Genomic DNA, 12,515 nt, shown 5'->3' on the forward strand with positions numbered 1-12,515 from the left:
TTTGTTTGTCTTGATAATACCTAACTGGCACCAGTGACAGGCTCCTCCCAGTATCATCCTGGTTATGCATGCTTGGTCAGTTAACTCGTTGCCCTGACTTTCCTCATGTGTAATCCTCACAGGGCAGAGTTAGATTATGGAGTAGTTGCACTTTGCTGCTTGCCCTCCTATTCTGGGTCTGGTTCTCTGCTGGAGTGCCCAACAGCCATCTCCAGCTGTAGAGAGGCCCAGTGGGCCCAATCCCATGGGAAGCTGAACTCTAGGCAAGGAGGGGCTGGGGGCAGAACAGCCCTCTGACCACCAGGAGCTGAGGGACACCATGTTCTACACCTTGTTGTGCCAAGCAGCCTTAGATTTCCGATCTGCATAACCTTGTACTGAACAGAATGTTCACTATAGAGTAACTAGAGAAAAAGTAGGCCAAAACAATGAAGAACAAGCATTACCTTAAGCAGGATGTCACCAACTTGAAGTCTCCCATCTAGATCTGCGATGCTGTCTGGGCTGATGGCTTTTATTAGGATAGCCCTGCCATTTCTTCCACCAACCAGTGCAAATCCTAGGCTTCCATTTTCTGCTTTTTCTAGCTCAACCTTAATAATGAAGTCCTGCAATAGAAAAGGACACTGTATAAAGTGGAGTGTGTTCAGGGCTGTGTTTTGTTTGGTTTTTTTAATACTGAAGAATCCCATTATGCTTCACGGTCCTCACTGGCTGATACAGATTATGGAAAATATCCTTCTCTTGAATAGGTGTGTAGAGCTTCCGGTGATTACATAGCAGCTGCATGTACGTATCAGAATGAAAATAGTACATACCTATTTCCATAATCTTTTTTTTAAATAATTGCTGGAGGGGGAAGATAACCTCTTGAGAGCACGTACTTTTGTCATCCTTTTATAATATATCGAACACATCACCCTTGTTGACAAACAAATCACTCTTATCTCCAGCATGACAGTAATGCAGTACATACTCCATTCTTTTATTGTTTTATAATGAAAATCTTAACCTTGCAACTCCAAACACACCCGTTGATTTGGCTTTAGCACTTCATTTAGATTTAAAATCACTTGCTATTTTAGGGTCAAGTATTATGTCAGATATAGTAGCAACTAAGAAAGGTTTATGACTTGCAGCATGACTTGTGTCAGTGTTGCAAGTATCATCCTCAGAAATTATTTTATCAAGTTGAACAGATAAACCATCATGGATTAAATGGTGCGGAAGAGGCAGTTATAGTGATGACTTAATCAAAAGCGAGAATATTGTTCCAATTTTTCTGCCAGGTTGGAGGTCTAATTTTAACAAGAAACAGTCCTTTTTTGCAAACTGTGGTCAAGAGAAAACTAGTACATCTATTCCCATTAAATATCAGACCCAATGTGGGTCATTTCAAATCTAAGTAACATTATTTTCCACGTGTTTGCACAAATGGAAATGATACTTGCACTCGTAAGAATTTTGAAGCATTATGTGTTGAGCATGGAAATTACTTCTTTTTTTCAAAGAGCACACCAGTATATTTTAGGAATTAATCGTTTAAAAAATGGCATTACTCTTGCCAGATCCAAACTGTTACGGTTTATGTCAGTGCTGCATAATGCTCCAAAGGTTTGGAGGAATTTTATCCTCTTTTCAATTGCCCCATCTGAGAATTTCAGAATGAAGCACATTAATCTTAGGCTTCAAAGATTGTTGTGGGAAATGCTTCACAACTACAATAACACTTACTTTCCCCTGAATCCCATGCTGTGACATTCTGTATCTTTTTTCTGTGCTCCTTTCTTTCTGAGTTAAGGATTAATCTTAAAAGCTGTTAAGAGTACTATGGAGCCCTAATGGAGGGACTACATCACATGAGTTGTGCTTATATTACCAAGCCGATGAAATTGTGATATTATACATTGAAAAGCATCAATAGATGAGTCTGACCCCAGGAAGTGCTCAGCGCTTTATAGTCCATGAATGCTGAAGCAATTCAACACTTCAAAGAACACTCTCCAAATGAATTATATTCACATTTTCAAAGAAACTGGAGAGAAAGCAAATACATTAACTATCACTATTGAAAAAATATCCCTCCATGTAGCTCACTTCTCTTGATGGACCATCTCACACTTGATAAAATTGTCTCTTACCTTACATTCTGGAGAATCAGGAGTGTTTTGCTGAACACCACAGTTTGTTTCCTCCTTGTGTTTCTCTGTGAAAAAGCAGCAACAATTTTTACTCAGTTGTACTGGTAAAATGTTCTATAGTCTAGCATTCAAAATCATATTCAGAGACATAACAAAACATTTTATATTTGACACGTTAAATAACAAAAAAATCCTGTGGACTTAGGTGGCCTTACACTCCAGAAATGTGAACTGAGCCTTCTGCACATTTATCCCTGTAGATTTTTTTACTTCCAGTGAGTAGGTTCTGAAACAATCTTTAAAAGCAGCACGCTACAGGGTCAGAGACACCAGATGGACAACGGGTAAGGTATAAATGAAACTCTGAGGGAGACTGCTTTGTTTATGAAGGATTAATCTGTCCCAGGTGCTGCCAGTACCGCCTACAGACTTGTTTTCTTTCAAAAAGAGGGCAGAAAATTTTACAAACCCTAACTGAAATATACAAAGTTCCTTACCAGGTTGATGCAGCAGATGCTGTTCTTGGGAATTCAGGTTTTCATTTGAGAAAGAAATACTGACTTTCTCTGTCCCAGCAGGTGGCCCTAAAAGTATACACGCAGGTTTATTCTGACAGGCCTCCTGCTAACCTTCATATGTACAAGGGAATGCAAACTCTGTGCTTAGATTATTAAACAAAGCATCAATATCCATCAAATATCCAATCAAATCCATCAATAGCCAATACTGATACTATATGAGGCAGTTTGAGACACTTATTACTACATGATGAAGTTTGCCAGCTTGCACAGTGATTTACACAATTCTGTCGTGAATTGCAGAGATAGTGCATCTCAGTCATTGCTATTTTTAAAATCGTAACAACAATCAGAGATCAGACTGAGTCATTCCAGACATGTGGCAATGATCAGGCAGAGGAAGAAGCAGAGTGTGTTAGTGTCTGTGGAGATGGCTATGTAAGAAGACAATGTGCATTTCTTGATACTCCCACCTCTACTCACTCACCCCCAGTTTTGGGGTTTTGCTTTTATTGTATCTTTGTGATCTGAGTTGTCTTCCATAAAGTACTCTTAATGTATGAATTATAGAAAACAATGAGTGTTCTGTTGTTGCATTTGCAATTTTAGTATGCATTTTTGTAACTAAGATAGTCTATAAAACGAAGGCTTCCTTCCTCGTTAACAAATTATTATAGATTTATCTATAAACCTATGGGAGATGATAGTAAACAGAATACCAAATAGCTATAGATTTTTTAAAGTGCCTTATAAAAGGGAAGAACCCTGCTTTGTAAGAGGCAGGTAACTGTACCATCATAGAGGTCATAAATCTGGATACGATTTGTGTAAGAGGTGGATCAGATCTGGTGACCTATTTTGAAGGTGTCTTGAGAAATCCTGGAATCTGCAAAGCTCATGGAACAAGGATGTGTAAGCAAGGTCCTACCAGGATATGCATTCACCGTGCTTCAGTTATACATATATATATGTATGTAGTTATACTCCAGTAACTGAGAGAACACATAAGTTTATCTGTCTTGAGTAAATTCACAGAAGCTCATTCTTCAGTAAGTGAAATAAGCTGCTTCACTTTATAAAAACAAAAATGAGGCTAGTTATAGCAGAGCAGGAAATCCGTAACTAGCTTGACTTGGAAAAATTTCTTCAGGTAGCCATATGCCAGTGTTCAGGTGAGTGTAGGCATACGAGCCATTCTGGTCCAGGGTTGCTTTTTTGGGCCATCTTTGCATGATTAAAATAATTCAGATATCCAATCAGGTAAATGAAACTATGGGTTAGGCCTGACTTAACACTGCAGCCAAATGTACACTGGAAAGCATTATTTGCACAGGGAACACACTTTCTGCACAGTGACGTAGGTGCGATACCTATCCTTCCACCTGATGGTTCAGATGCAACCTCTGCTTGCTGAGACTCCTTCTACTGCTAGAGCAATTCTGGTCAAGTCTTTGTAGTGCAGATGATTACTGAAGTTTTGTGTCAGTTGTAGTTTTAAATATCATACCCTGATAGGAATGCTCGTATATTAACTAAGGAATATTTATTGATAACAATTTTAAAAGTTGGTCTAGATGATGAAGTAGTGGTTCATGTTAAATAGTGGCTCAAAAAGTGCTGGAAAACCCCTTACAGGGGTTTTTTGATTAAAACAGATGTTGAACTATGACCACATAGAATTCCGATTTAATAACAAGAAATTTAAAAACTGAAAACTGACTATGAAAAATGCGATTAATAATTTTTTCACAGAGAACTATATTTCTGTCTTTAAAGAGCAACTAATTTTTCTTCAGATCCTTAGAAAGTCCATAACAGAAATACTGAATATCAAGTTACAATCTGTTAATAACTTTTTAAATGCAAGGCATCGATACCTTATACTTATTTCCAAAATCAGAAGCAAGTTTTGAACTCAAAAAGAAAAATATTAGCCTTACTTACTATTTTCCTGCTCTATAGGAACCACTGGATTGCCATTTCTAGGGCAGAAAAAGTGAAATATGTGAGCCGTTAAGAGCTGCATGCTTTGTGAAGCACACATGAAAAATATTTTAGAAAGTCTGTTGTCTAAATTGTAGTTGTACTTCTATAATTTGGTTAATGGTACTTTCCTAAACAGCATTTATATCAGGATATAAAATATTTGACTGTATTTAACAACAACGAAACATCTTATTTAAATGGGCTGGGGAAAGGCAGAACGTCTTAAACCATCTGTCCCAATACAGAACTGCTTTGTGGTACACTTTGAATTCAGCTTCTGTTCCCCCTTTATAAAGTGGGAATGAACTTTTGTCATTTCCTTTACCCTAGTTCTGTCTGTCTCCTTAGACTGTAAATTCTTATGGTCGGGTTGTGTCACCTACTAACTGCTTGTACAGCAAGAAGTACAGTGAGGCTGCAGTTTCTTCATCTGCTAGACCAGTGCAAGTTAACAAAGCATTGATAAAAGTTTGAGCTACGTTAAGTCAGCTGTGGCAGACATACAATCATTCACTCTGCTTGTTTAACTTCGTTATTCGCATGCTTTTGGGTTACAATTTGACTGTTCCTCTGAGGACTTTGGAAGCTATTTTTGTATTGCTCCAGAACCTCTGCTGGTGTTATATCAGACTATAGAACACAATTAATCTAAAGTGCAGCCAAGAACTGATGATGAAAAATTCTTAACTGCAAGTTTTTTATTGATCAAGTCAGAGACAACTTTTTGTTATGTGCTGCAGATTAAATGCTGCATTTTTAATACCTTTCTAAAATGTTTGGCTGTTGGAAGTAACTCACAGTTTCCCCATCAGAGGTAGCTTCTTGTTGGTAGTTGTGAATCTGAGATTGTATGGAGAAGGTTGGTGCTAATGCTGGAAATACGAAGATTTTCCCTAGAGCACAGGATGTCTGAAAATGGTGGCAAGCCTCACAGTTAAAGGATTCATATTTGTGTTTGGATGATGAAGTTTGAAGAGTTCTCCCTTGTGTTGTATAAATCTACTTGTAGATACCTGCTCGTAAGATACCTTATGGATGTTTTGTATCAAATTGCAACATTTAGACCATAGAGGTAAAGCATTTTTCTTGTAGTTTGTCTTGGTTTTATTGTTTGGCTTGTTGATGTAAAATTTAAAAACCTGCTTCAACATTAGGATTGAGATTTAGTATGCTCAGATTTACCTTGTGGCTTTGATTTGGACATTCTGGGTGGCAGCTTCACACACTCTCACTGCATCATCCAGGCTAATGCCCTCAGTCCACAGTCCACAGATGTAAACAATCTGATCTCGTGGCTGCAAACTGCCTTCCATGCTGGCAGGAGAGCCAGGCACTATGTCTAGCACATAAATACCTCGTAACTTGCTTCCAGCTCCTCCTGTCAGCTTCAAGCCTAGAATAATGCAGAGAAAGCATCTTTTGTGGCAGCGTGGTTTGAATGTCACTGTCAGAGACGTACAGCCTAATGGAATATATGTGGCTCAGTGAAAGATAGGCTGAACAAATCACTGACGTTATAAGTAACAGTCTTGCCCCGTGCGATGGGGATGAGAGCTGGACTGGGAGAGTGAAATGCAATTAGATGTTTAAAAAGGATGGGAAAAAATGTAAATGGTACTGTCCACCTCTACGCTTCAGTTGTTCAGTAGTGTTTTATTTCACTTGAAGTTGAATAGTCATTTGAATAAAACACTTAGCTGTATAACGGTAACTCCCTCTTTACCAGAGTACTTAAGTGGGGAATGGAGGCATGTGACAATAAAGGAGATGCCTATACAGTGCAAAACTGAATTGTGCAATGATATTCAAGCAATCTCTGAACAGGCTACTTTCTGAACTGGAAACAGGATGCTATACCTGAGCAAATGCTGCTATACTGTTTCCTGAGTCTAGTTTAATCTGTGTGCAGTACTCACCACATTCTGCAGAAATACCAAGATACTCACACTGTGGGGATTTCTTTTATCACTTGTATTGCACAGTGTAGATAAAGCCTTTTGTCTGTGGTGGAGTGGAGATTTTTTCAAATAGCAAATTGTTACCCTAACCAGTGGCTCATCCTTTTCATACTCTGCCTTTTTTTGGTTTTGTTTCCCCCCAAATAGATCTTTATGAATCTCAGCAGGTAGTAGGCATTATTATCTAACTACCAACAACTTCCGTATATCAGTAACATAAAAATATGAGACTGGAGATCTGCCAGAAACTTCAGCTGATAGAGTGATAATATGAAGATCATTTTTCCAACTATCTTCATTGATGTAGTAAGAGATATTAGTCTTCCCTTTAAGGCCTTGCCCAAAATAAAGCTCTCCATTTCTTGTTCAGGGGTGGTGGAGGAGAGCATAAAGGTGTGAAGGTCACTCAGGATCATATTGATTGAAGACCCCAGTTGCTTATGATTATCTTATGATTGCTGTAACGCCTGTCCAAAATAGCATGCATAGTATTTACTACGCACCTAGCTGTCCATTGGCACCTTTTGTGAGAGTGATTTCGGGAATCTCATCTGCCCTAATGGAGGGATGTGGATCAGCGTCAGCTCGACCAACCACAAGGTGCAGATCAGGAGGAGAACTTTGCAGTAAGGTCAGGGCTTCCTTGCATGGTAAGGATGTGACATCAATTCCATTCACCTAAATGACAAACCAGTAAAATGATGTCATAGATCTGATTGACCTCCCTCCACTCTGAATTTTGCATATGAACTTAAATAAGTTTTCACTTTTATGTTACTGCTTTGCTACGGTACTTAATGTCAGTGAACGCAACAGTTAAGATTGCAGTAAGATTTCTTCTTTGAATTTTTATTCTTCTGAATGCAAAGCTTTCATAAAAATAGTTTTTTCCTGAAGATCAAGGTCTTGTAGCAAAACCAAGGAAGACAATCTGATGCAACAAATTGAAGATTAATCAGGCTGAAAACAGGCTTAATTTGTACATTACAAAGGACATAACTCCTGCATCCCTTGTATGTCACCCATCTTATTAATTCAGTTTATGTCATTTAATTTGGAAGGCATTTAATGTCCCAGTTGTCTTGCATTTCTGCTAGGCAGTTCATGTTATTTGCCTGGTCATACAATCTATTCAGTCTGAAATTTGTCCTACTGAAGTCAGAATAATTACATTTATTACACGATTCATTTGCACTTGCATGCCTAAATATGTGATAAATTGAACCCTACAAAAGGAATAATGCCAAAGATAAACTACGGTGATCTACAAATACTTTCTTCTCTGTATAAACTCCAAGAATTACTGTACCATAATGATTCTGTCCCCTCTTCTTAGTCTTCCATCAGACAGGGCAGGCTCATTCAAGATTTCATCAACGTACAGGCAGGTGTCCACTTTGTTAAGAATTACAGAGAATCCATAACCATTGTTCTCTGACCTTGTCAAAGTCACAAAGATCTCCATTTCCTATTCAAGTAAGCACAAGATATGTTTCATGTAGGCCTTTCTCTTGCTTCATTAACATATTCCATTATATTTTGTATGCAGATAGGAATCAGATCTTCAGATGGTATAAATAAGGGCACAAATAAGGGTTTTTCTGATCTGTCACTGCCTAAAAAAAATGTTACATCTTTTTACCTAGTGGAGCTTCATGGTGATTGATTGATAGGGCCTAATATGGCAGAGAATGTGTTGAGGACTGGAATTTTCTTGATGACTGGAAATTTGGAATTGCATGAAGAAAGGCTTGAAGTCCTTTGAGCTAAGTATTACAACAGTACAGTGCAGAGATTATTGTTGTTAGTGCTGTTGCTGTCCCACTGAAGGAAATGGCTAAATTTTGTCCTCAGTGCTCTCAAATTACTAGGAACTCAGAGCTCATTAGTGTCAACAGGAATGGAAGATGTTCAGCATTTGGCAGGACTGAGTATTATGTTTTGAATAGTAATTAGCACAAGGATCATACTTTCTTATCAGGACATTACAGTAGTATCACTGTAACAAAGTGATTTTCCACATGGGTTTAAAACATGACAGAAAAAACCCAAGCAGCTGACTCAAATTAATTTTAGTGGCTACTAGAGGGCTTTGGGGGCTTTGTAGGCTGGGAACAATACTGCAAAATGCTAGAAAGTTGAAGAAATAGGAAGACAGCAAGAGCAAGGAGATGGCCTTAAGGCAAATGGTAAAGAATTCTGGAGAGCTGGGCATAGCGGAAGCTCTGCTTCACTTGAAGATTGTGGACATTCAGGAAAGTGAAAAAAGCCATGCAGAATTAGCAATGATAATGAGTTAAAGTTAATGTTTAAGAATGTTGCATTCTTAAAGTTAATTCTTTTCTCTTGTTGTATTCTGCCTGTTAATAACCTGGTGCTTATCACATACCCTAGTGCAATCCTCCTCTTCTTCCTTCTCTTCCTCTAGCTCTTCCAAGTCTTCCCATTCATTGTCACTGTCATGTATCTCCCCAGCAGTCAGGGATGATGAGAAGGGACCACAAACACATGGCTGTGGGGCCACCATGGTTGCTGCGAGTGCCTCGGAACTTCCTCCCCGTGAAAGTGAGGTCATGGACGTTGAGCTGATAGTGAGATACTCTTCATCAATAGGGGTTAGAGAGACAGTTTCAGGCATGCATTTTGTGTTCGAGAGCTCATCTTTACTCTTATTAAATATGCAGCTGGAAAATAAAAAGATTGCAGTGCTGGGTTTTTCTCCATATGCTTTACTAGATGTCCATTGACAACTCTACTCTTTACACGTGACATCTGAATGTTAACTGAAGTACTAGTTATAGTATTAATTGCTGTCTGGGTCCTCCAGTGTTACTATAAAAATAAACAAGTAATCAATGTTTTGCAAAGCTAATAAGAAGATTAAAAAGATTTGAAAATTTGAAAACAGCCTTTGCAAAATCTTGCCCCCTTTTTTAAGGCATTAATTAGTATTTTGGTTGCTTCTTGAAAAGAATAATTGGACAATTCCTAAACCATTAATTATTTCATCTGCTATGAATAACTTAATTAGCTTGTCTGGTAAGTGGTCATCATGGCTTGGCTTCGCAAACGAAGATCTGGGAAGGGCTTTTCCCACGCTCACTGCAAGCGATGAGTGCACCCTTCGAGCCTGTGCGGTGGATTTTTTAGGTGAGGTGCAGCGTGCGTGGAACTGACCCCACCCTTTACACCTGAGGTTCATCTGCCAGGGCCTAGCGAGCTTGGACGGTGACAGCGAAGTCCTCAGGTCGTAGGTTTGGTTAGAGTATCCTTCTCTGAGATGATGGATGCCTTACAAGGCTAAACGAGCTCCATCTGCCCGGGTTTGGAGTCAGAGTTGTCCTTCTCCTAGGATGGCTGCCTGAAGGCTAGTGAGCCCATCCTGCCCATGGACACACTTTGTCTGTCCCTTCAGTTGAGACCTGTCTGGCTTGGGAGACCCCACTGGAGGCACATGCCACCACCAGCAGAGCTCTCAACCTCACAAGGGCACGCAAGCTCTTTCCCCATGGCAAGGGGGTGCCCGTGAAAGAGTCGCTGCTCTACCTCCGGACATCACAGACCCGGGCACGGGGCAGCCGGGGCCTGCCAAGAACGGGAGTCCTGGAGGGGTGGTAAGTGGTATTCACATTACAATACTACTGCAGTTTTCATATTTGCTTTTTTTTTTTTTTTTGTGGAAAAGGAATGCAAGCCACGTTCCTGGCTCCTACAGGGCCTTCCTTGGTAACTAAAGCACAGTCCAGAAACATGAAATATAAAATGATTCCTGTCTCTCCATAAAAAAAATTCAGGTTCTGACTTCTCTTTTTAAGGTTGCTTTTAGTATTATGCTTGCCTTGAAGCATAAGAGTTGTCCAGCCGAAATCAATGGATCTGTTCAATTACTCAAATTAAAATTATTATTGATTTTATTCCTATATATTAGAGACTCGGTATTCAGCACTGTCAGTGCTCAAGCCCAGACTGTAATCATATTTGTTGTGCTTAATATTGTCTTGGCTGTGGTCACTAATGAACTCTGATAGACTACTATAGCATTGTCTCCCATTAAATTTACCATTAAAGAATGTGTTCTTCTTCATATTAATCTTAACTGAAATATTGCTAAACCTAATTCATCTTAAAAACACTTGAAATGGCATAGCTTTTATTAATGCTTCAATTAGCAAAGATGCCATGTCATTTCATATATAAAATCTGCCTAGGATCTTTCACTCTGAACTGTATCTACCATCTCCTAGCAAACACACACAACTAAAAGGGACACAAATTGCATGTTTTGTATGAAACCACAGTGGATTCCCAATGTTAAGCTCTTGTTTCAAAAGTTGTCTGTAGCCAGAAGGAAAATACAAAGCACAGAAGCAAAGCAGGCATTTTGGTTTGATACAGCTAGTAGCATTCAATAGTATTTTTGAAACACTGATGAAAATCAGGAAAACTTGTCGGCTCGTGCTGTATACTCTCAATGAGGGAAGCAATCTAGTCTGTTAGCTTATATCTGTGCAGGGAAGAAATAAGAAGTTGGCCACCACCAGCAGCACAGCAAAACTGAGGATGAAGCTGACAGTTTGTGCTTTGATAGCTGGTCAAAAGATACTTACAATACTGTGGAAGGAGACTGGGATAATTAAAAGAAACATTTAAGGATAATAGCAAGTGCAGTCTGCTTCTTTGTTTTGGAGACAGGAAAGAAAAGAGTAAGTTCAATGGGCATTGGTCAACATGGGTGTCATAGAAGCCGTTGCATGTTAGTAGAGTGCTGACTGACCTTCCAAGGGTATGAAAGGTCTTTGGTAAAGCTACATAAACTCAAGGCAATGAGCCAGCAGGGGCTTAATCATAGCACAGCTTCTAGCCCATCTCTACATCACCATGGAAATGAGTCTTGGTCCTGCAGGCCCACACACAAGCTCCACTGACATTCTTGACTTTCTTTTGGAGTATCCTGACCCTCGCACCTGCACTTCACAGGGGAAAACTATGGGTTAAAATTTTTCAAAGCAGCTTTTTGCAAAGGTTCTTATTGGTGGCAATGATGAGAAAAGTAAAAGGAATTTTCCACGTGAAACCCTGAGCATATAAAATTCATATCAGAAGTTTTCTACATTTCCAGCAATCTGAAGAAAAGCAATTTCTTCATTAATCAAAAGGAATTCCTTCATTAATGCCTATTTCCTTCTGGTTTTTTTGTATGTTTTTAGCTGGAAGGGTCATTTGAACTGAGATTACATTTTAAATATTGTTTAAAATGCATGCCATCTTAAACTGCTCTGGCTGCCTTTTGAAAATGCAAAAGCTGAAACTAAATGATACTGAGACCAAACAAAAACATTTCAGAACTTCCTTCTTGGGAAGAGTCCAAAACTTTTCTTGGAACTGATACGTTCCCACAATAAACTTAGTTTGGTTGAAAATCTATCTCTTGGCAAATATGTTTGCTACAGACAGATTTCTGCTGGTTTTATTCTAAGCAGTAGAGAAGCATATATGTAAGCAGGAGCTTCACTCATGAATGTGAGTGAAGTTTCTCCTTTCAAGAGAGAGGAGCTAAAGATACGAATTGCCTTTATGGTCCCACTTGACTTGCACTCAGCTAGCGCTGTGGCTCCTGAGAGACTGGAATCTCTGACTATCTGGTTCTGTGCTTGATGAATGTCAAGAAGATTTCAAGTGACTGGAAAAGTAGAAATTGGTTTCTAGATAAAATTACTAAAGCTGTAACTTAAAGGCCTCTAGGAGACCTTTAACTTGTCTTTCCACCAATCTTTTCTGATAATTTCTATTCTTTTGCTCTGGGAAAGATTATTAAAATGGAATGGATCATCTTCTATGTGACAGTGTCTGGTATATCCAAGTAGAGAAGGAGGCTGAGTCCAGTTGCACTGTATCTTATTCTGTAACTCCTC

The 12,515-nt window shown here is 39.0% G+C and overlaps 1 protein-coding gene across 1 annotated transcript in view; it reads right to left on the reverse strand.

The window, feature by feature from the left end:
* FRMPD2 (FERM and PDZ domain containing 2) overlaps positions 1-12,515 on the reverse strand; it is a gene marked incomplete at its 3' end in the record, with an annotated part of 67,086 nt that overhangs the window by 15,494 nt on the left and 39,077 nt on the right. Inside the window, exons 28-34 of the mRNA XM_010134630.1 lie at positions 8,993-9,287; positions 7,913-8,071; positions 7,107-7,281; positions 5,828-6,038; positions 4,604-4,641; positions 2,142-2,206; positions 447-608 (exon numbers count right to left, since the gene is read on the reverse strand). Of these exons, the coding sequence (XP_010132932.1) occupies positions 447-608; positions 2,142-2,206; positions 4,604-4,641; positions 5,828-6,038; positions 7,107-7,281; positions 7,913-8,071; positions 8,993-9,287 (1,105 nt within the window). The remainder of the gene's footprint in view (positions 1-446; positions 609-2,141; positions 2,207-4,603; positions 4,642-5,827; positions 6,039-7,106; positions 7,282-7,912; positions 8,072-8,992; positions 9,288-12,515) is intronic.

This window comes from Buceros rhinoceros, unplaced genomic scaffold (assembly GCF_000710305.1).
Source record: "Buceros rhinoceros silvestris isolate BGI_N320 unplaced genomic scaffold, ASM71030v1 scaffold9514, whole genome shotgun sequence".
NCBI lineage: Eukaryota > Metazoa > Chordata > Aves > Bucerotiformes > Bucerotidae > Buceros > Buceros rhinoceros.